This window comes from Botryllus schlosseri, chromosome 4 (genome assembly GCF_051294905.1).
Source record: "Botryllus schlosseri isolate E-star chromosome 4, Bs_hap1, whole genome shotgun sequence".
NCBI lineage: Eukaryota > Metazoa > Chordata > Ascidiacea > Stolidobranchia > Styelidae > Botryllus > Botryllus schlosseri.
Window position 1 is genome coordinate 19,022,540 of NC_137239.1, and position 23,820 is coordinate 19,046,359.

General features: G+C 40.7%; 2 protein-coding genes across 4 annotated transcripts in view; one reads left to right on the plus strand and one right to left on the minus strand.

The window, feature by feature from the left end:
* LOC145437257 (single-strand DNA endonuclease ASTE1-like) overlaps positions 1 to 23,820 on the minus strand; it is a 533,921-nt gene that overhangs the window by 238,008 nt on the left and 272,093 nt on the right. The window lies entirely within an intron of this gene.
* LOC145437256 (kelch-like protein 21) lies at positions 18 to 14,066 on the plus strand. Its single transcript, XM_080314449.1, has 11 exons — positions 18 to 219; positions 856 to 1,021; positions 2,654 to 2,854; positions 2,914 to 3,020; positions 3,848 to 4,035; positions 5,249 to 5,422; positions 8,681 to 8,817; positions 8,978 to 9,155; positions 11,129 to 11,264; positions 11,608 to 11,823; positions 12,690 to 14,066. Exons 1-11 carry the CDS (start codon positions 23 to 25, stop codon positions 12,799 to 12,801), a joined length of 1,812 nt encoding a protein of 603 aa, XP_080170575.1. The 5' UTR covers positions 18 to 22; the 3' UTR covers positions 12,802 to 14,066.

Below are 23,820 nucleotides of genomic sequence, written 5' to 3' on the forward strand. Positions count from 1 at the left end.
TGAGGATTGTGTGACGTAACAAATGGATTATGAAGAGTTGGACCTTGTGGACGCCGACTATGGATACACTTTCCACGATTCCTCTTTTGGAAATCGAATTTTGGTCGGGCTGAATGAATTGCGTCTGGCAAGGAAGTTTTTCGATATGACGGTGTGTGTGGGGCTGCAAAGGTTTTCGTGTCACCGAGCAGTGCTGGCTTCTGCAAGTGATTATTTCAGGTATGCGATTTTTTTTTGCATTTCATCTATTTTGAGACCCATTATCTGCCAATGTATTTATTTTATTTGGACTACCAGTCTACAATGTAACATTCCGAAGATTTGTTTTGGTGCCTCCTGCCTTGGTGTTAGGCACATCTCTTGATAAGAAGCACCTAAAAATCCCTCAAGTAATAATATATATGTATTCTTGCTGTGGCTGGTGAGATGAAAGCAATCTTCAAGTTATGTATCACGAACCAGACGTGCTAGAGTGTAATAATGGCAAACAAGTTACAAAAAAGCTCAAAGCATGCAGTGTTTGATGTTCTTATTTTTAAAAACTTGTAGGCAAGACTTGAACTCCATCAATTATAGCACCATCTTTGCAAAATTTCGTTATGTTGGCATAGGGTTGCGATCTAATAAAAGCTGGAATGTAGCCTATCATATTAAATTCGGAGTTACGATACATTCCAAGGGGGCACAAAGACATCTGAGAGTAATATTAGAACGTGGATTCTTTAGCTCTGTTTGAGCTGTGCTGAAACTACAAAGTGTTCAACGCGGTTTACGCTTAATGACATTCGTTGCAGCTCACTAAAATTCCAACCGAGTTGTTTCAATCCTTGTTCAAGTATCGCAATCCACATTCAGGAGTATGTTCGGTGGGATGATGAAAGAAAGCTTCTCGGATCAGGTCACAATCTTCGACGTCGATGCAAGCATAATGCGTCTCCTTATCGAGTTTTGCTACACCGGTCAAATAGAAATCAAAACCGGTAATGTAGAGAGACTTATGAAGGCTGCTGATTTATTTCAGGTGAGTGCATGACTACATGTTGTGCCCTACATTTTCGAATCATGTAAAATAGCAATATGTTGAGTTTCTTGATGCGGTGACGCTATATCATTAGCAAAGCTCCTCCTGTGGTTTTGATTTTCAAACACTGTGTATTTGGTAATAGGTTTTTATCGCACACATATGTGTCACTGCCGTCACTGGTATGAATGTCAATTAATAGCCGAAGTTTGTCAAAGTACACGTTGATGCTGGTCATGTAGAATTGGTACAGGTAAATCCGAGTAGTCAAGTGCTAGCTAGGTAAAAGTAGGAAACAGGGTGTTGGTTTGACACATACTTTGTAATTTGTATAATTGTCCATGATAGATCATTACTGTATGTTCGTTGTGAGAATTTCAGCCGTGATAATAATGGAAATTAATCCCTAAACTGCTCATTACTCACTTCGAAATTATAAATGCCAAATTTGCGAAGCACTGGTTCTGAAGTATAACTGTAATCGGAACTATCAAAGTGTAAGTGTCAGGACGGCACTTCCTTGGTGACCAGTGTCCGACTTTATCTTTTAATGGTATGCTTGCAGGTTTGATGCTTATCAGCATCTGGATCATTTGATTGCACATCATCCTAACCTTGAAAATCTTTTTTTTTACCGTGAAATCATTTTGTAATTGTTATTTCAAACCATAGAGTGATCATATATTTTATGGTAGTGTTGACTATGTATGACTCGGAATATTCAGTATTTTTCTTTCATCATAGGTAGGGTGTTATGTTATCATGTGTCACTGTAGTTGACTAATAGTTGTTTTGATACAACTGAACAATATGAAACCAAGCAATTGATTTCTCTATTTTTTGAACCAATGCCAATGTTATGCGATTAACTGATCAATTCTGAAACGATTCTCACACTCTGGGAATACACGCACTTGTCGAGCCTATAATTATCTAATTTCAACGTGATTAGTGACTTTCATTCTTCGGAAATTCCGTCATGATTCTTCCGTACGTTTCGAGACGATATTTTCAGTTGGCCGTTACAGGATGGTGTTTTGAGTCGCCATTATTGAATACGTGTAACTTGAGACAAGTACTTAAAAAGACATTGTGGCATGCTTAACGCTGGTAACGACACCTGGTTCTAGTATGTTATCATCACGAATGGCTCAGACTTGACTTACTTGGACATAGCTCGTAAAATAGACACATAATTCATTACCGTATTTGGTCAAGTGACTAACCTCCAACCGACTTCAAGTTTCGTAGAAGACTATTTTGAGTGCAAGGTTATTTAATTATGACACACCATTTTGCAAAAACACCTGGCATTACCTCGAACATTACAGCAGGATTTGTAAATAAGGCTAACGTTTTCCAATGTCCCTTAACAAGAAAAATAGGCAGGATTTGTGAATGGCTGTACTCGTTAATTATAATAATCTGAAAACCTGGAAGATAGAAAAACGTTAAAAATTATTTTGAAATGTCTTCAAAATCTTGTAGGCTAAACAACATCTGCCAGCAAGATGCATAATGCCCATTTGAAGTGTCTGCTTGAATAGTGACGTGCTTATTTTTACCATCTAATCAATTAATATAGTCCCGGTATGCTATTGAGATAATTATGTTGTTCTGTGTTTCGTTCAGTTTCCGACTGTCAAGGACGCTTGCAGCGAATATTTGTCTATGAATTTGCACCCAAGCAACAGTCTCAATATCGAACGGTTTGCCAAAGAGCTATCCTGCTACGCGTTGGAAGAAGCGTCTTTTAATTACACTCTTCAGCACATTGTCGAAGTCACATATTCCAAGGATTTTACAAACCTTGAATTCGACAAAGTTCTTCAGGTTAGTATTGTAACTTGAGTTGCTTATTATGATTCTTAATATTCCGGTATGTTTCACAGATTGTGTCTCACAGATTGCTGAATATTGACAAAGAAGAGCACGCGTATGAAATTTGTCTCTTTTGGATAAAGAGTGATTTGTCAGATAGGATTAGGTATTTCGATAGGTATGTATTTGTGAATGAATTGAAGGAATGTATCGTTTTTAACACCAAGTGAGATATTTTTTGTATGTCGATATGACTTTGCAACACGGAAATGGGAAATTCATACCTGTAGCAAGTGAAGTATATGAGTATAATACACCCAAATTTTGATTAACACGTTATGAGATCTTAATTGCAAGATTTTTGTTGCACCTGTTGTTTGGACGTTGGATTAGCACCATTTTTTCATATAGCCAACGCTTCTACCAAGGACTTGATTTTAACGTGATTCGAAACCATTCGACGCTAACATTAGAATATGATGTCACATCGTTCTGAAATTTGTCCTCATTTTCTGAGTTGGATGCCAAAATCAATCTTCTGGTGCAGTTGATGTATGTCCTACATGTGAACCAAGTATGATTAATCCACGCAGTGACGCAGATGTCACAACCAGACAACGATATCGATACTTTATGCCTCTCGAGTCCATACTCTGTGCTAATATCAATTCCAAGTTACATACAGACATAATGATGTTCCACTATTCCCGCTGATCAAGCAGTCGAAGCTACCACTGAAAGCATTGGTGTGCAACCTGCTATATCTGGCTTTTTTTTTCAAAAGGGTCGTACACCCCTAGGTTTTATTATATCAAGCTTTATCAGACACAATGTAATTTTGTATATACTACAACAGCCATACCTATGCTGCCACTGTTTGTTCCTTTATATATAATTTCCTGTTCTCTGCATAATTCAAGAGTGGTAATGCTCAATTCGTTTTATTCAATGTATCGTTTGCTGTGCTGCCCTATTTTTTTCAAATCTCATCCTTGAACCCGCCAGGTTGATGACGGTAATCAGGTTTCCATTCATACGAAGAATCTACATGTTGACAAAAATCGAAACCAACACGCTGGTAAGGAATTCGCGACTCTGCACGGATTTTATCAAGGAGTCAAAGTCGTTCACAAACTCAACTCTGGATCGTCATCAGAAGCCTTCGATTCGAATTCAGCCGCGCCCATCCACGGGTAATGTTCGCGTTAATATTTTTCCACAATCATGTCAAAATCCGACATGTATTCATGATGCAGCAGTCCTAGTTTCGATGATTAGTGCTATTTTCGTAATCGATGTAGAATTGTGAACTCATGCCTGAATCGTGTAGCTAATTTCCTCATCATGATTCGTTGAGATTGCGATATCATATTTCAGAAATGCAATTATTGCTCTATGGATGTGTTGATGGTCGGCTCAGTTGATGCAAACAATTTACTGGATTTATAATGATTCCTCAACTCCTAATTAATTAATACTGGTCACTTAAAATATCCTTTTATTCATAGCATTCACAACAATATGATGTGTTTATATTTGCAAGAATTGAATGGCATCTATTATGAAGTAATATTAAAGTTGCGTCTGCTTACAGTGCTTAGGCTTGCATAGACGTAGAGCTGGCATTGGTTTCGGTTCTAGGAATGATGCTGTCTTTGAACACCTCACATAAGACATACCCGTCGTTAGATCTGAAGGGGAAGGCATATCATGATGACAAGTCAGTAGCTCCGTGATTTAGGCCTAGATGTAATAGGCCTGTAACTATTCATGCGAATCTGTTGTCACACGTAAAAACCAAGTTTATGACCAAAAATAGCGACCCAGTCATACGGTAAGCAGCTGGGTTTGTACCTAGCATCGCTCATCAGTTTTGAGAACGACGGCTACACCTTGTGACGATGACTGTGAATAATTTCTCCTCAATAGAATGAATAGGTTCTCAGTTGATTTGACCAGTGATAGCCATTAGCCACATCATTTTTTCAAGACAAGTTTCAAAAGTTGTTTCAAAAACAGTAAAATAACATAAGGGCGAAAACTATTGCAACAAGATCTGCTGATACAGTGTGCTGTGATATATATGATGGCTCTCGAAGCTTTTACAATCTTCTAAATTGGCTGTAGCTTATAGCTGTCTCCCATATTATACATAACCTAGGTTACCTGGAGCATCTGTATTCAATTGACTAAAATAGATGTTTGAAAAATAGAGTGTCAAGAGTAACCAGACCATTTGATCTAACTAAATGAAGCCAACGCAAGTAGAATTAGCACATCTTGGATCTTGTACAAGCTATCATGATACTGTGATTTATTACTCCTTGATATTATTTATTGATGTCTAAAATAATTGTGATTCAAGGATTCCGGCATTTATAGTAACAAGTTGCCTCGTCGCTGTAGGTCTTGCCGAAGTGCTGGTCACTTTGGGCGGATGCGATAACAATTGTGATGAAATAACGACAGTCGGGTGCATCAATCCGTTCAACAGCCACTGTCGCGGCTTGGCAACGTCGCCACAAGGGATGAGACGCGGGTTTTCGGCGGTTGTCATGGACAATGATATCTTTGTCACAGGTGCGTTGAAGGTTTGCCTAGTCTCAACGCTTCATCATGTAGGAATTGATGCCAGCGAGCTTTGAGAATCAAGGCTCTAGTTTAAGACCAGGCCCACTGTCGACCCTGATTTAGATGATGAACTATTGCTTTGCCTGATTGACATTCAACAACTCCTGCACCATCGTATTTTCATGGCATGTTTTGTTGCAACCTAGTAAAAGGGTTTCTTTTTTGTCCATTATGATATTTCTTACTTGAAATGTATATCTCCTCAAGAACTGTTCATTGTCAGTATAGAAGTACTTCTACTTTTCTGGAGTACTTGAGTCGGTTTTGCCTCGAGTGGTTATTTTTTCAGACTAATTCCACTCCTACCTAACTACTTTTTATACTCTGGTCTTATAAACTAGATAGTAGTTCCTGAAGTAGCCCACCTCCCAGTCACTGCTAACAATATGTGACACTTATTTTACAACTGCTTGAGTACTTTTTAAACCATTTATTTTCTACTAAGGTACTCCAAGTAATTCTGGCATGTCTTGGAAATAGCTACTTTGACTTGTACATAAGTAGAAAGTTATGGCCTTCTTCAGTAGCAATGCTGACCACCTCGTGTAAATCTGGCGTGAGGTAGTTGAATTTTGATATTGATGTTTTGTACGCTCTCAATTTTCCGGTCTGGATTTCAGGGGCTTTGATCAGCATTAGCATACCGTAGCTTCTCTCTGACTTGGTGTTGTGGGACTGTCCTGCATGACACTTTTATCTAAACTGCCCAGGCAACATGGCAAAAGTGATTTTGTCGGTTTCAACCAGATATTGGCTTAACTCTCTTCAAGCTAGACCAGTGGTTCTTAACCTTGCCTCCAGCGCCCCCCAGGGGGCGCTGGCGATTTTGAAAGGGGGCGGAAATGCTCAGGGGGCGATATGGGGGGCGCTGGGCTCAGGGGGGCGGTATGGGGGGCGCTGGAGAAAAATGGCATTCGCAGTAGATGATGTGGTGGTAGGACATATCCTTAATGAGTATTCAGAGAAAATGAGCACCGAAAACTTCGTTATATAAGCCTACAAAAGACATATAGGTTTAATTGTCCAAGGGCGCCTAAATGACTGGCACCGAATATTCCTGTGTTGGCAATCTGAACCCCAGAAGACGAATTCCATCCTGCAGGGAAAAATTATATGCCAGTGAAGAAATACCAATTTGAAATCGTGTTCGTCTTTTAGTTTAGTACGATAGGGCGACAGGGATATCTAAAACTAGATATTCTTGTTGGGCGATATCCCGTTGGGCGATTCTATATTTTTTGATATAGCAGACAGGAGGTCACGAAATAACATCATATGCAAAGAAGTCACACCAACGGGTTCGCCCGCCCGAATATGTTTAATTATTAGTTACGGGCCCTACAGTTTCCAAAACACCTCACATTGTTCGCTCCACGTTTTGATGAGTCTGCGCACACTCAATAAACTCACTGCGCAGACACTTGGACAACAGTGCGTGACGACTAAAAAAGGGTCAAAACTTCGGATTAGTTGTGCGCAACGTAGATTTTCTGTGCACAGATACCATGTCAGCACTGCGCACGTGAGCAGCTTAGACGGAACATTGCACCTCAATCAGCTCTACCGGTAAATCTGGTAACGTGAGCAGAGTGGACAAGAAATTAATAGCAATATATATGCAATTCTCGATCTTACTGACCGATTTTATCATGAAATATCGAAAGTTTTCGCACTTCGCACTGGCTCGCTAAACAGCACAGCTGATTTCGTGGCAAAACGAACAACGTGATGGGGGCGGTCGGTTTATCACCCTATGGAAGCCCAAAACCCAAGTTTTTTCGGGGGGCCTGACGAAGTGCCGTTTCGTTCCTGCCAACGGGTATACGCCCGAAGATGTATAATTATTATTGAGGGGTCCTACCTTTTCAATCACACATCACTCAGCTCTACCGGTAAATTTGTTTACGTGAGCAGAGAGAGGATAAAATTTGATATCAATATACATGCAATTCCCGATCATATTTACCAATTCAATCATTATTTATTGAAATTTTTCGCGCTTCGCGCGTCTAGGCGGGAATACCTGGCTCAGTAAATGGACACCCAATGTAGATGACTAGTATCAGCAAATAGTGGATAGCCGAAAGGGGGTCTGGGGGCGAAGCCCCCCGGAAGTTTAGTTTATCACCCGATGGGGGGGGGGCTAAGACCAACGTTTTTGGGGGGGCTGACGAAGTGCTGTTACGGCCCTGGTAACGAATTAATTGTACCTACGGGCACGCCCGAATATGTTTAATTATTAATTACGTGCCCTCCCTCTTCCCATACAACAGCTCAATCAGCGCTATTGGTAACTCTGATTACGTGGGCTGAGAGGATAAAAAGTTTATAGCGACTTATATATGTAATTACCACCTATTCATTCGTGCATTATAGAAAATTTTGTTACCTAGGGCGACCATGCCACACAAACTTTGCTGACCATCGAAATCATGCTACGGGGTTCTTGGGGGCGAAGCCCTCGGAAGTTTGGTTTATCACGCTATGGGTGCGCAAGGCAATCATTTTTAGGGGGGATGACGAAGTGCTGTTATGGCCCTCCCTGTTACTCATTGTCTTTATTACATTCCTTACAATATGCGGTTGGGGGGCGCTGGAGCACGATAATTTTTGAAAGGGGGCGCTGGAGGAAAAAAGGTTAAGAACCACTGAGCTAGACCAACACCATGTATCGCTACTTGTTTTATTGTGATGTTCTAATTCAATTGTGCTGACATGAGAAACCCTATAATTGGTATAGATGTCGTGTGATGTGTTGTTTCAAAGTCAAGTAGGTAATTGCTGTCGTCAAGCAGCTGTTGTTCATGTCATGCACGGTGTGGAATGTGTGTCATGTGATGGCTTCTGTGTTATGCTACTACGAGAAGGAATTTTTAGAAGGTTTTAGAATTTAATTTTACTTGGAATCGATATATTTTCGAAATACACTCGCATATTTCAAATATGTATTTTTTCGCTCAATTGATTCACTGCCAGTAGTTTGATACTCTGAGCGTTCCTGATATTCTTGAAACCTCAGTAGAAGTTTGCGTATGGACGATATACTTGATTTTTCCCAAAACATGACTTGGTTGCATCCATTTTGCTATTGGCACAGAGTGGTATGATTCTAAGACTATCATGGTACCACGATAATTGCTATCCAAAATGTGGATGGACTTCGGATGATGGCCATTTGTTGAAAAAAAATACTGTATTCTTCCACAGGCGGCTCCGACGGTATCAGAATATCTAATTCGTCCTGGCGATACAGATCGAAATTGAACGAATGGGTAGAGATGCCTCCCATGCTCCAAGCCAGAGAGTATCATGCGTCCGTCTCTATGAAAAATTCTTTATACGTGGTAAGTTATCACAATCTCTATTGCGAAGTACCGTCAATTTACAAGCAAATATTGTGGCTTCAATTAGAGCGCAGCGACAATCAGTCAATTATATTATCCGAGCATTTATGGATGAATTTCAATTCACTTCTATACGTCATCTTGAAATACTTCGTTCCAGGTTAGTGCCGAAGGCTGTGAAAAGTACGATCTGGAAACAGGAGTTTGGACGGCGCTCGCCACAATGCCTTACGCCGTGAATGATTGCTCTCTGTCTGCCTGCCGCGATAAAGTGTTCTGTATAGGATCAGCCGTCTTGAACAACGCGTTATCTTTTCAAGTGTACTGCCCAAAATTAGGTGAGAGATTATGCTGGCGCACACTACCAGACTGGATGAGACTGGTGGCGTGGACTGCGTAAACATGGGCGTTGTCGCTGTGGTCAAGTTTCAGTATGCCGATGGCCAAGCGCCACCTTTTTCCTAATTTCTGATGTATCTTTGTGCAATTGTAGACCAAGCTTGATTTCATGTTTTGCCAAGCCTAGCACCTTATTTTATTCACGGTGTCACAGTATTGTAGTGTGTTGAAACGCCAGATCTATCCTTTGGAAAGAGAAGGCATTCAAGAAGGCACGGTCATCTTAATCCTAATCCATAATGTGTGGTAACTTGAGTAGCCTACAATGCTCAGCGTTAAGTTGAAACTGGCTGATTGCAAATTGGGTAGCGGATCGTATGTATTTTGTAATATTGAAATTATATGGAAATTTCGATATAGCCACCCGACACCCCACCAAGGGATTTTAATCTATGGCATATAGTAAATATTTTATAGCTGTTATGATGAATGCAAAATGATTTTGAATATATAGAGATTCGCTTTTCTACACGTCAACAAGGAATTTGATCTAGATATTCTAGATCAGGGGTTCTCTGCCCTTTCTTGGCCGTGGCCCATTTTCCGGTTTAAAAATGTGCTGTGGCCCACCTGATATCTTATAGTCATAATTCTGTTTAATGCGTGGTCATGGACAGCGCCGATATGCCCATTTCTCTAAAATATGCGCATTTCTCTGTAACTGATGATATTTAAATCCCAATCCCCGGGATATGAAATCGCGCAAGGCGCGAAAAAATTTCAAGCTGAATAAATATCCTCCGACAAACGACATAATCTTGGGCCCCTTCGAGTTCCCCAATTGGGGGTGTGGGTGCGGTAGTTACGGCCCTGGTAGATCATAAGCTAAAACTCCTAAGTAGATTATTTTCGTCCGCTGCTCCATTCGCGTCGCGAGACACAATGATCAGATCCCCACACTGTGTGATTGGGACTTCAGTGATACTATTGTCGTATTGTGGGGAATATTATAGTCATTCTGGACCAGCATCGAACAATTCGTTGGTGGATGGGGTACTACAGAGAAGTGAAGAAAGATTTTTCAATAGGCATGATGTAGCCTACTTTGTAATGCTTGTATGTCTTGTACCAAAACAACTGAAGTTGCGATGTCAGAATATTCAATCCAATGATACAATCCATTCCTGTGACTTTTTCATTGTGTACAATGGTTTCCAGGCCGGACATTTTAAACCGACTTCAAAGATTAATGCGCTCCGATAAATCCTCAATCTATTAAGATTCGTTGAGGTGGTGCAGTATACATCCGCCAGAAGTTGCTAATAATTTGCAATTATGGTTGTTTTTAGCTCACAATAATATGGCCTGCCGAAGTACAGTAAATCTGTTCATCAATTCCACTCCATTGCGAGTTCATTGCATACCCCTTTCAACGGCATACGGCATATGACGATGCCGGAATACTTGGTTACTTCAGCATTAGCTTCCAGTTATTATACGCTTGAAATTATTTTAGTTGCTGTTAGCCGTGGGTTGTCATAGCCAGTAGAAAAAGCCACCGTTTCTCCATAACGTTTTCGATTTGTACATGCTGACTTCATACGTGCCACTACGTCTAATCAGGGTCGGATGGAAAGCTTTGTAGCTATGTAGCCTACGTATAATTAGATAATACGAATATATTTTTAGCGAATAACATAAGAAATATAACTAAACTTACATTAATTCTGAAATTTTCAAAATAGCTCTGTGGCCCACCTCAAAATGCTCTGTGGCCCACCCTTTGAGAACCCCTGTTCTAGATGTTATTTAGTATTTGCTTTATAATATTTGCTCTTCATTCCTGACGAATATATGTTGTATATATATATGCAGCAAGGGATTTTATTATAAGCTGATTGTGAGTTATTTTCACTTGTCTAATTGACACGACGGATTATAATAATCGTATTCAACATGCCGTTCGTTGCAGATGAGTGGACCGTTTTGGACTGCCTGCTGCCTTCGTTTTGTCAATCCTCTTTTGTCCCGTCGATATCTTCAGTTTGCGGAATTCTCTACTTCATACACGAAGACACCACGCGAGTGATAGCGTACGATCCTCTTAGGTATGGGTGAGATTAGCTCTTTCCGTATTCCTATGCAAATGTGGTCAGTATTAAATTGCATCTCATTTGTGCTACTCAAGTAGTTGTGTTTTTAGATTTAGGCCAGGCTTAGACGACTAGAAAATTTTCCGCTTTTATGAATTAAGTAAGAGTTAGAATTATAGTTATACAGTTTTTTCAAATTAGCTAGAATTACAATTATAGCTACAGTTTTTTTCCAAATTAGATTTGAATTAGTGAATTTGTGAAAACTTGGATTCCGTGATCTGTGTGTTTACGCTTTCACATCCCCCGGCAGTGCAATAATGTAGGCGATGCAATACAGATCTTTTCCATTACACAGGGAATCGTGGCTGGACCACGTCCCGCCCATGCTGCAACTGCACCTGGGCGGCAGCGTCACTCAATACCAGGGAAAGATAATCGTTTCCGGCGGTTACGATGAACGTTTCGGCCTGTCGGACGCCGCAGAAATGTACGACCCGGACACCAAGAGCTGGAGCCTGATCGGCAAACTGCCTCATCCGATGTTCTGGCACAATTGTGTCAGCCTGTTCAGGTATCCGCGCCCCTAGAGCAAACTTGGTTCTATTACGACGTAGCTGAACTTCTACTCAAGTGGATATAACTTACACTACTTCTACTCCACATTTCTACTTCCTTTTCTACTTAGTAGGAAGTTGCAACTTGTACTTGAGTAAAAAGGGATGGTTCTACTTCTACGTGACCACCTCTGCATAATAGCATTAAATGAGGCATTAGAATTTTGAGCAGTGATAGAAAGTAGCAATATAGTGAGACAGTCAATAACGAGTAGTGAGTGTCGTAACACCGTGGCATTCAATATAGCAAGTTGTCTCAATGCGATAAGAAATTTGAAATAGCGAGTAGCTAATAATAATAGTTTGCTTGGTTGCTAGTAAACAGGTTGCGTGTAGGTTAGGCATAAGGTAGGGTTATATCCCGTTAGGGTTAGAGGTCAGGTTATCTTGTGTTAGGGTTGGGTTTTGTATGCCTCACTCTTTTGGCACTCTCTATTTTGACACCAGCCTCACTGTTATGACACTCTCTGTTTTGACAGTCTATATTTCGATGCCAGCAATTTTGTTTGTATCATTTAGTATGTGTGTGGGACTGTGGGGGTGTGTAAAAATGTAACGTATTTGCCGAAAACTTACTTTCTTACGTTGTAGGTTACCAGTGAAAAGGTTGAGTGTTGTGCTAAAAGTGGAAGTAACACGAAAGCCACTACTTTTTTTTCTAGTTAACATTATTAGGCAAAAGAACGTGATTTTTATACTTTCGATTTTGTAAGGTAGTGTTTTTACTTCGACTTCTATGTAACACTCTCAAGAATTACGATGTACGTTTTTACATTGTGCGAAGATACTGAATATCCCGTTTGAATCCATCATCTCTTTTTAGGTACGTTTCTGCACCCCGTGGAGACTATTACTACGCCCCTCCGAATCTGCACGATTTCTCAAGCGTTACCAACAACTTGATCGCAACAAAGGAATTGGACAGAAAAACTTAGTTTACTGTTTCGTTATGGTCATCATCAACCGAAAATCTATCGTGTTTATCAGACTTGCCATGTGATATTTTTGAAACACGTAATTCTTTTGGTGTTTATTTGGTGTTAATTCGACACACCATGTCGCCCCTTCAAATCGCTAACTCTCCATGACTGGTTTGCAATCTCAAGACCTCGTTCAAATGCTTCTAACAACGATACTAAAGACTACTTCATTGGTTCCCGAGTTTAAGCTGTCATGGGCCCCAAGATTGCTACAAGTTCATATAGGTTAGCCCATTCTGTCTGTGATTGTGTGCTAAAAGTTTTGAGTGGTGTTGTAACTGAGAAACCACGGTTTTGTCTGGATTTGAAGTAGCGTTGGACTGTGAATTTAGTTCCCATTACTGATATTTTTTGCATGCTACAGATTCTTTTGGAGATCGATTTATGAGCCGTGCTGTATAGAATACTGAGCTAGGTGTAACTGTCTTGTTGATAGAGAGCGAGTTATCGAGCTCGTTACTGCAGTGCCAGTGTTGTGTTCATGTAATCTAATTTGCTAATTTAATGTTTACCTACATTTCATTTCTTGGATATTGTCTGATGTCATGTGTGGTATTATTGTTGCCAGCCCGTTACAAAATCATATATTCTTTTTGTTCAAAAGATATTTTGTATCTTGATTTTGATATTCGCACGTCTTCATCTTTCATGGTACTTTGTATGTCTGCATTTGATTTTAACGAATGTCTAATCGTCTTTCTACAGTCGACTTGAAATGAATTTTACCTGCGTTTCGAATTGCAATGGGGGATTTCTAAAGGTGTTCCCTTGCTATGTATGTATCATATAGTAGGTTGCAATTATCTGGGTACTGACTTGCATTTGAATGGTAATATTTTCTGTAGGCTACATGAAAGTTGCTGATATTTAGAGAAACTGCTAGTACTTATTGATTTTGTTGTCCCCACTTGCACCGTTGCTAGGGCAAAAGCACTTGGCCTTTGCATGATAGTAATAACAGCAACAGCGTAAAACACTGGCACATAATGAAACGTCTGTTTTGGGGTTGTATGACTTTTTCTATATTCTTGCCTAGCTGTTCCACTTCATTAACTTCATTCTCGTCAAAACTGCCGGGGTTTTGTTCCGGGAACAATGTGATTGAAGGGTATGCGTTGAATCGTTTCTTACCGAATCATTGATCATGTTCAGTACGACCGAGCGGGACTCGGCGTATGTGGTTTTCTGAAAAGTATATTATAAGAAAGACTTGCATGGAACTGGGTTTTTGGCGTGTCTTGTGGGCCAGAGGTCGCTTTGCTGCATTGTATCCGTTGGCGGAAAAGATATAGTTATGACGAAGGCCTGGGATATTGGTGTAGTTGGGAAGAGGTGCGGATCTGTACTACAAGGCACAGAAGTGGGGTATACGCGCGATTTTGTACTCAATCTCTCCTCCGTGGAACTCCTTTGGTGATGTATTTTTAACTGATTTGTCACACCTGAACTGAGCGTCGGGGCACGGCGTTGCAGCGTGGCCTGGGCACGGTCTCGAGTCTACAGAATCCTGGAAGAAGTATTGAAAAAAAATTCGATGTACATTGTACAGCATGACAATGATACTCTTTCGTTCAACGTCCGTTCCATATATTGCATGCTGCTTATGTGTAACGTTACAGTCGCAAAACTGGCGTGTGTTAACTCTGTATGTGGTCCCTATCCGTAAGAAAGAACCATACACACACTACAGTGCCATGAAGCATTGAATATTGTAGAAGACGATTTAGCACCAGTCAGAAGATATCTGTTCTAGAATACGCTCATCGATACCGCAGTCAACCAAGATGGCGTATAATAGCCTACACGTTAGCCAAGGCTACACAAGAAGAAATGCAACTTGATTCGAGCACGCCGTCAATAAAAAAGCAGGGCTTTGTTGAGCTTTATTACCAACAAAATCCCAACGTATATGTCTGATTCAAGATGTATATTATATGACGGCCGACTGGGTCTCCACCAGTGATGAGCGTATATTGATTTCTGATAATCCGAATATGTCCGAAAGCTCTAGTACAGTGGTTCCCTACCATTTTCGACCCATCGCCCCCTTTTCAAGCTCAACACCGATCATCGCCCCCCAAATTTTGTGTACTAAAAAATGGGCATACAAACTGTAATCACCGGCGGGTTGACTAAAAAACAATGGTCTACTTTTCGGCTCGATGTCGAATTTGACACTTTTGCAACTAAATTTCCGTGGGTTGACTAAATAAAATGGTCAGCCGTTTTGACGCGTCATCGCCCCCTATCGCCCTCTTCGCTATTTTCGCCCCCTGTCTCCCCCTTTGTCCATTCTTGCCCCCCATATCGCCCCCTTCGCCATTTTCGCCCCCTAGACCACCAAATCGCCCCCTGGGGGGCGATATCGCCCACGTTGGGAACCACTGCTCTAGTATCTGAGGAACTATCCGTCCGAATCCGAACAATTTCAACCAAAAATCCCCGCGAATCCGAAAAACCCAAATCTAATAACTTTTCCGTAGAATCCTAATTGTACATCTCCGCAGAGTACAATATTTACAAAGGTTTAGGTTTCGGTTAGGGTCAGGGGTCGCCAACTTAATACGGGTCGCGGGCCACTGCCGCCGATATGCCAACCCTGGACTATATATACTCGACATTGGGGTTAGATAGACATCGTGCTAGCTAACTGGAAAACAATCTCCCCGTGAAGCTCAGTCTTCTGAGGAGCCAGAAGTTGTTTTCTAAGCGTCTCGGTCTTGGCAGTGGTGGGCCATTGCACATCAAGGCAATATGCCCATTCATATCGGCAAATTCTTCCTCCATGGAATGATATTACCATCGCTGAAGCCGTATCACCTAGTGAGGAAGAGTGATATTGGGCACGGGAGAATGGTTTATTTCGAACAACAACAATAATAATACGTGTTGGCCACCCTGGTTTAGGTGATTTATATCTGCTTGGACCTGACAGAACAACTTTGGAGTGCTACCAGCCAATGTTCCCTCTAAGCTGCGCACGTGCGCAAATGCGCAGTGCTGAAACGGTCTCTGCGCACAGAAAATCTACGCTGCGCACAAAAAACAGAAATGATGTTTTTTTTATAGTTGTTGTGCACTGTTGTCCAATGGACCACGCAGGCGCGCAGATTCGTGAAAATTAAGATGGAACATTGCCAGGGCCAAATAGTGTTATCACTGAAGTCTGAAACAGAGGTACAAGTGCGCCCCGCAAAGGTAACTATTGCGCTCCGTGACGAAATGAGAGTTCACAATCACCTGCGCCTCAAGGAAGATATTTTTTTAGTATGGCCTCGTACACGTGAGCGATATCATTTCAATAGCGCATTATTTTCTGGGAATGGCGAAATAACATGGTTTAACAAAGTTATAAATACCAATGGGCTAGCTCGAAGTAAATCTACGAGAAACTAACGAATGCTGATAGTCTTCTCCGCGTGGCATCAACATTGCGTAAGATTTACTCAGGACCGTAACTTTCGCACCCCAAACCCCCCAATTGGAGGGGCCGAGCTCGAAGGGGGTCCAAAATTATTTCGAGAATTAATACAAATCATGGTGTATTTTTTGAAATTATTCAGGAATTTTTTTCGCGCTACGCGCGTTTTATTATTCTAAGATATCTGATTATTGGGTACCTTTTCCCAACAAAAATTAGGTATGATTTATAGAAATGGGCAGTTGGGCGTCGGCCATTACCGCGCCAAGGCTATGTAACATGCGAATCCAAGAAGTCCGCCAGAATGATCAGCAGCGAGAAAACCTTTGGCGAAAAAGACTGCCCCGGTGCTGACCGAAAACTTCGATATATACAAATATATCTGTAATTGTTCATGTCCATGGGCGTCTAAATGGCTGGCGCCGAATGATCCTGTCCTGGCAATCCGAGTCCCACAACATGACAAATGCCATATCGAGGGAACATTATTTTCCAGTTAAGAAATACCAATTTGAAATCGTGAACGTCTTTTACTTTAGTACGTTTTGGCGATTTCAATATCTTTTGACATAGCAGACAGGGGGGTCACGAAATAGCATCATGTAACGAAGTCATTATATCAACGGGTATGCCCGAAGATGTTTTATTATTATTTAGAGGGCCTATCTATTCCAACACATCTCACTGGATCAGCTCTACCGGTAAATCTGATTATGTGAGCAGGGAGAGGATAAAAATTGACAGCAATATATATATGCAATTCCCGATCATATTGGCCGATGCAATCATGAATTACAATTTTTTTCGCGCTTTGCGCGTTTAGGACGCTACTACTAAATAGGCACCCAATGTATATGATAAGTACCGGAAGAAGCCTAGAGCCGCAGGGGGGTCTGGGGTGCGAAGCCCCCCAGTAGTTATTTTTATCACCCTATTGGAGGGTGGTTGCGCACTGTTGTCCGAGGGCCTGCGCAGTGAGTTGACGTGTTTGCGCAGACTCTTGGAAAATTAGAGGGAACATTGCTACCAGCCCTATCAGAACGCGTTCACTGTCCGTGTTTGGTTATCAAGCGGAAGATTTTGTCTTTTAACGCGAAGTTAAAAGTCACGTCTGGTCAGAACTATCCAAAAATTCCGAAGCAGAGTTACAACTATATGAAAATATCCGAAACGAAATCCGTAATAGAATCCGAATCCGATTCGACTGTCTCAAAATTGTGGAAAAATCCGGTCCGAACCCTATTCGAGTCCGTCCGATGCTCATCACTGGTCTCCTCACCGGGAAGTCGGAACACAATAAAGAAATCCAGTTAGTACCCAGATACAGTGCAATGACAATCGACTACGTTCAGGTCAGGTGTATTCATCGTATTTGTTGAAATGTTAGTGTTTACGTAGTTTAGCTGTTTAGGCCTATAAACTATGTGTACAGCTGCCACGTGACGTCACGTATTATGCATAGATAAAGTGACTTAAATAGGAGAATATTGCATAGAATAAAGATGGATGCGTGTAGGTTAGGGTTGCATTTAAAACAATCATGTTTAAAACAAATCCCTTGTCAGGACGCTACCGATCCTTAATTATGATGTTACAGGGGATTGACATCGAAACTAGAAAATATAGCGTTAATACGTTTCCTTTGACGAGAAAAGCCTTTCGACCCCAGTCATAAACACCAAAAATATCTCTAACCGGGACTACATCGTTATGCAACATTTTTTGTTTTGTTTTAGGTACAACCCTACGTAGGTTGAACTCTAAATAATTTCGATGGATCGCAAACAATTTATCGTTATCGTTCATCTATAGTTTCATAGATCAATCATGTATAGATATATGCACAATGAATATCAATCAATACGTTTGCATGAACATAACAATATGTAGGCCTACACTGTACAGGCAAGTTTTATACCCTACAGTTTGCAAATTTTTCGATTATCTAAAAGAAAAGATTGGGTTAAAGACAGATATTAAAAGGAGTGCAATCACACCAGTTCCACTCTTTATTGGTAACGACCCGGAACAAACGCAATTGCATTGCACGGGGTTGGTATCTCTTGAATTCGGTCGCCAAACATTCACGCGGTTATCCGGTCGCTTCTCTGGCCTTTGATCTGCTTTAACCCCAGGCGTTGTAGTAGGTGCCACTTGAGGCTGATTACAGTTACCAGGTATCGCCGGGTTAGACGTGCCTCCACCGCAAGGCTCCGTGAAATCATCGAATCCATTTTGCTATAGGAATTCAGAACTTGTATTAGTTACAGGCATGAAAATAGCTACTATCTTCTCTTACCATAAGCCTTTGATTTCGTTCTTCGAGATTGCTCACGATATCAACTTCAAAGCATGTGCTGTACAGGTCGTTGTCACTGTTGAAAGCCCAAATCCAGATGAAGGTGTAACGACCTGCGAAATGACCGTGTTGATAGCAGAAGTGGTCAGTAACGAATTACTTCGATCAATTCATATTGCTCAAATATAGGTTTTGCCTGGTTGGTATGATTTTCGACTATACTTCTACTTATACATAACAGTTTATTAGGTCAAATTTGCTTCCTTTTAATACTTCAAAATAGAATGTAGATTAGGATTATTTTGCATCACTTAATTATGACTGCAGTTGTGTTACGAACAGCGTGAAATGACTCCTGTATCACTGTAACTAAACATAATTTCGAAGATTGACCCTATTTTCGTGTCATTTATAGTCTTTTCCCGATAGTCGTGAAGATGCATGTTGCAAATTCGAATGCGGCCATCTGCGATTAATTGAAAAACGTATGCGAATCTCCAAATCTACTTGCCTGAGTACATTTCAAATCAGTTATTTTCCACGACCAGTTGACGTAAATTTGACATGTTCTGGAAATGCCTACTTCTATTTGTAATTGAGTGTAAATTTTCGGCATTGCTTCTACTGCTACCTGAGATGCTGACTACTGTGACCAACTCTGGTGATATAGGCTATGATTGCAGTGAACCTGCATGCAGGTCATTGTAGAATTGCGGTGGGATGAAGGGATCACCCTGATTTCATGTGTAATTTGTGATATTATGCCCTGTGAAAAGCCACTAAGCAAGGATATATAGAACTCTATACATCCCTGCCATTACGATGGACATAATGACGCCATAAATGCGTCAAAGATCGAAACAAATAAAAATATCGAACAGATATGTCTCAACCAGACATGGGGTAATCGCGATTAGTAATCGTAATCGATTACGACGATTACAGCATTTTCAAGTAATCGTAATCGCAATCGATTACATTCGAGAAAATTCCGAAGTAATCGTAATTGTAATCGACTACTTGCCATATTTAATCGATTTCTTTGTGAAAGAACGATTACTTTTTATTTTTACAGGACTATGACATAAACTGATCATTCGTGAACAAGGAAGAGGTATTATACCAGTTAGTGACCGCACAAACGTCAGATTTTCAAATGCCACTGCTCATTATTACGTCAGAAGTGGCCTATTAGCTTTGCTAGTCATTGTGTAAAAAGCATCCACCTATCCACACATAGTGAATAGATATTCGATGTACATTAGTGTGATTGTAAGAACACTCAACGTGCTGTATATCAGGTTATCAATACATTCCAGACGCCACTACCTCGCAGCAGGATAATTAATCACCACTCTGCCTAGTTTAAAATAGTAACTTTTGTATTGATGTTTGGTTATGCTTGGTTAAACGCAATTTGACCGTTGCTACTTGGCGAGCAGTAGGCCTATGTAGTACGAACGTTCACCGGACAAAGGTTTGAAATTTTGTAGCCTACTCGTCAAATAAAACATTACGGTTTCCCCGACGAAGCATTAAAATCACAAGCTGCTGATATATATCATAACCGAGCCGTTTCTTGTAATTGTCGCTTGCATTACATTATCTGTATTAAGTTGAAGGCAGAATTTTACGTTCACTTTCTCTTATTCTCATATGATTCTACTTTAAACGGGCGCCAATCGTTATTTCAAAATTCTTTACTCAACATTTAAACCTGCCGCCATATAGCCATAGGTATGTTGTTAATTCGTGACCTCCGGTCTGTTATATAATGAAAAGATATTGTTGTGGCCCAAACGTAGCAGACTAAAAGAAATACTTGCGTGAGACGCACACACAAATTGCCAAGTCTTTAATGCTCTGTGGGTGCCTGGGTGGCATTCGCATTGTGGGATTGGAAGGACCAGACTATTAGTCACGCCACCCAGCGCGGCTATTGACAATGAACACAAACTCCAAGTTTCGGCCCATGTCTTTCATTAGTAGCACACTTCGTGGCTTCGCATGTTGGCCGAAACTGCATATGTCTTTTGGTGTGTCGTGGCGCGGTATTGACTGGCACCTAAATGCTGGTTACTATAAATTATGCATGCTTTTTTCTTGAGAAGACATATATTTCAAAATCGAGCTATCTAGAGACATTTAAATCGCGATGCTCGTAAACAATTTTCAAGTTCATGAAATCTCTCGAAAATAGTTGGTTTGTGTTGGTTTACGAAATAGTTTTGAGTCTGCTTCGAGCTAGCTCCCCACCCTATTAGGAAATTTGGGATGCGGCAGTTGTGGACCTGGCAAGAATGCAAATCATTGCGTGCGATAAAACGTCCTCTATAAAATGGGCAATGAGTACTTTATGACGTAGCAAGCAAATGTCCCATCTTTTTTAAAGAAATTTGTTTTCTCATTAGGCCTTTTCAGCACAACCCATGTATTGTCTTCCAATATAACTTCTAAGATGAAAAATATATGTAATCGTGTGTAATCGTGATTACTTTTCCAATGTAATCGTAATCGTAATCGACTACTTCCTGATTTTGCTGTAATCGTAATCGTAATCGTAATCGCGTCATTCAGAAGTAATCGTAATCGCAATCGATTACATTCACGAAGTAATCACCCCATGTCTGGTCTCAACTTCAGGACAGATGATACCTGTTTGCATGCCGTTAGGTACATTAAAACTGTATGTTCCCAGCGACTTGTCTGTGTTGTCACAAAAGGCCGGTGCATTCTGATATCCAGGCTTTGGATATGAACTGGATTGAGTGTTTGCTCTGCCGACGGGTGAACGTCCGAGGTCATAAACCATCCTTTTTCTAAATTCACTGAGTGGAGCATCATCACGTGCGTTGCGCGGTCCTCGGTAAAGAAAATTGCCGTTGTCTGGAATGTAGATTGACGTACATGCTGAATCTGCTCCATGATTCTAAAAAATACAAGATCGTGTGGTAGAATAGTTTTACATCGCCGTGTTCATCGAATTCAAGTCCAAACAAGGATGGTTCCAGAAAAGAAGCCCTATACCCAATTGACGGATGTTTAACTCGGCTCGTGTTGGCCATGCAACCAGCATAAGTGGCGCCGTCTTACAAAAGACTTATTGCGACATCGAACAGAAGTAGCCGAGATATTTACCTGGAGTTGAGGAATCAGAAATGAAAATATTGGCCTTAGTATGGCCGCTGATTTCGAAACTTTATGAATGATGAGGGATATCTACTAAACAACCCAGCAGCAGCACCGGTATTTGTTGAAGACAGCTCACACCAAAGGATAATACACCCTTCAATCGAGATTCGTAGTGGAGTACAGCCTTGAACAAGATCACAACAGAGATACGTTCCACACATTAACGGAAACAGGCCATTGTTGTGAATAGTGCGGGTGGCATTGCGCTTATTTTTCTTTTTATTGTTTTATCAATTTCTGTCACGAAGAAATAAACTAGCACGCTTGTCTGCTGCGTTGTCGCACATACGGATATATCGCATTTCTTCGTTAGGATCCGCTAGCTTCCACAGCAGTACGTTGCTGTCAACGAACCGGGCCGTAAGATATGCGACTACGAGCGGATTTGATTATGCAGTACTCCTAAAAAACCTTGAACGCGCCATACATACTTTCGAGATCACCACTCCAATACACGTGCGCTGCAGTCGTTCAGGCAGGATGCATTGAGCATGAGCATATTATCGTGAATGCGTGCAAATATTGACATTGAACTCAATCAGCGTTGATAATATTTATGAATTTACCTATGTTAAGTATCTCTTTTTATAGGCCAAATGCAAAATGAAATGTTTTAAATATTTTACAAAAGTGGTTCTCGACCGCAGGTTCGTGGCAATAGAATCCTGGCGGTTCGCCAATATATATTATATTTTTTATCTCAATTTCATAATGCAAGAAGTTGGACGTTTTTCCATTAATTACAGAAATAAAAGATCAACTTTCGATTTAGTTTAGAAGTTTGCAAGGTAGGTTAGTATGATGTTACTGCACTCTGCAATGGTGCAAGTACGAAACTGTCTAAAAGTAGCCTATATACAAATCGGTTCGGACAAGTTATACGTGAACGCTGGAGATTTTTAAACGAACATCGTAAAATTCCGACAATTCAAGTTAAGCGACACTTGACAGTATACTAGAGGCTATATAGCGAAGAACAAAGGCGCGTTTTTTTCAAACGATACCGAACAATTACAATCAAGATGGTGATCTTTGACAGGAATTTATCGTGAGGTTCGCCTTGCAGAAACTTCAATAGAACCACATGTAAATATATACGATATCAAAAAGGCAGCATTAAATGAAGTTTCCAATACTACATTTGAGTTGCATGCATATATTGTAATGAAATGCAGGGTTAATTTTGATTTTTGAAGTTTCACCGGTCCGCAATATATGTTTTCAAGTTTTACCAGTCCGCGACATCTAAAATGTTTAGGACCACTCTATAAATCATCTACTCACTTTCATGGGATGCGCTAGTACTACTTGTTGTCCTGGATAGTAAACTGCCATTGGATGATTTGTGTCATAGTGTTGATTGTCATCGCGAGACGCTTGGCACGGACTTGTTTCACTTGGCTTTTTGTCGAACCCTGCAGTAAATCGGTCGCTGTTTTTCATATTTACGGAATGTGTGAATATTCCACACATTATACAGATATATATTGATTTGGAAGCACAGTTTTAAAGACAACGTCATATGGCTATGGCGCAAAATTTTAGTCAAATTTAACTTCGTTGCTTGTAGCGCAAAGCAATTACCAGTATCAACTCCAAACGGCTTGGTTTTAGACAGCTTCGAGTTGGCGGCCCTCGGGAATCCCCTGCACTTATTTACGTCATATACATCGTCATTCTTCGTCGAATAATCCGTGCATGTTATCCAGCTGTGGCAAAGCACGCATGCCGTCAAGGAGTTCAGTAAAGACGCACGTGTCAGCAAACGTGATAATTCCATTTTCTTTTCGACATATAATTGGTATCTGGAATGTTACTATCGTATACTGCTATCTGTTCTGCACGTTATACCACAATGAGATATTTTTCCACGATTTTAAAGATGTCTTATTATACCATGCGCTCTCCTTCGTGGCAGTCTACTTATTGCTTGATTATGATTGCTTAGCCTGTTTTACTATCGCATCGAAAACTCACTAGCTATATGAAGAAAGCTGGCCACTTTTAGTTCCCGTACATTTTTATCCACTCCATGCAGCGATATAGCCTAACTCATTCTTTC

What these genes read in the sequence shown, in the direction of transcription:
- LOC145437256 (XM_080314449.1), top strand. Translation starts at nt 23, where the DNA reads ATGGATTATGAAGAGTTGGACCTTGTGGACGCCGACTATGGATACACT. An exon ending in TCTGCAAGTGATTATTTCAG is followed by an intron (nt 220 to 855) that starts GTATGCGATTTT and finishes ATCCACATTCAG; the next exon opens with GAGTATGTTCGGTGGGATGA. An exon ending in AGTGTACTGCCCAAAATTAG is followed by an intron (nt 9,156 to 11,128) that starts GTGAGAGATTAT and finishes CGTTCGTTGCAG; the next exon opens with ATGAGTGGACCGTTTTGGAC.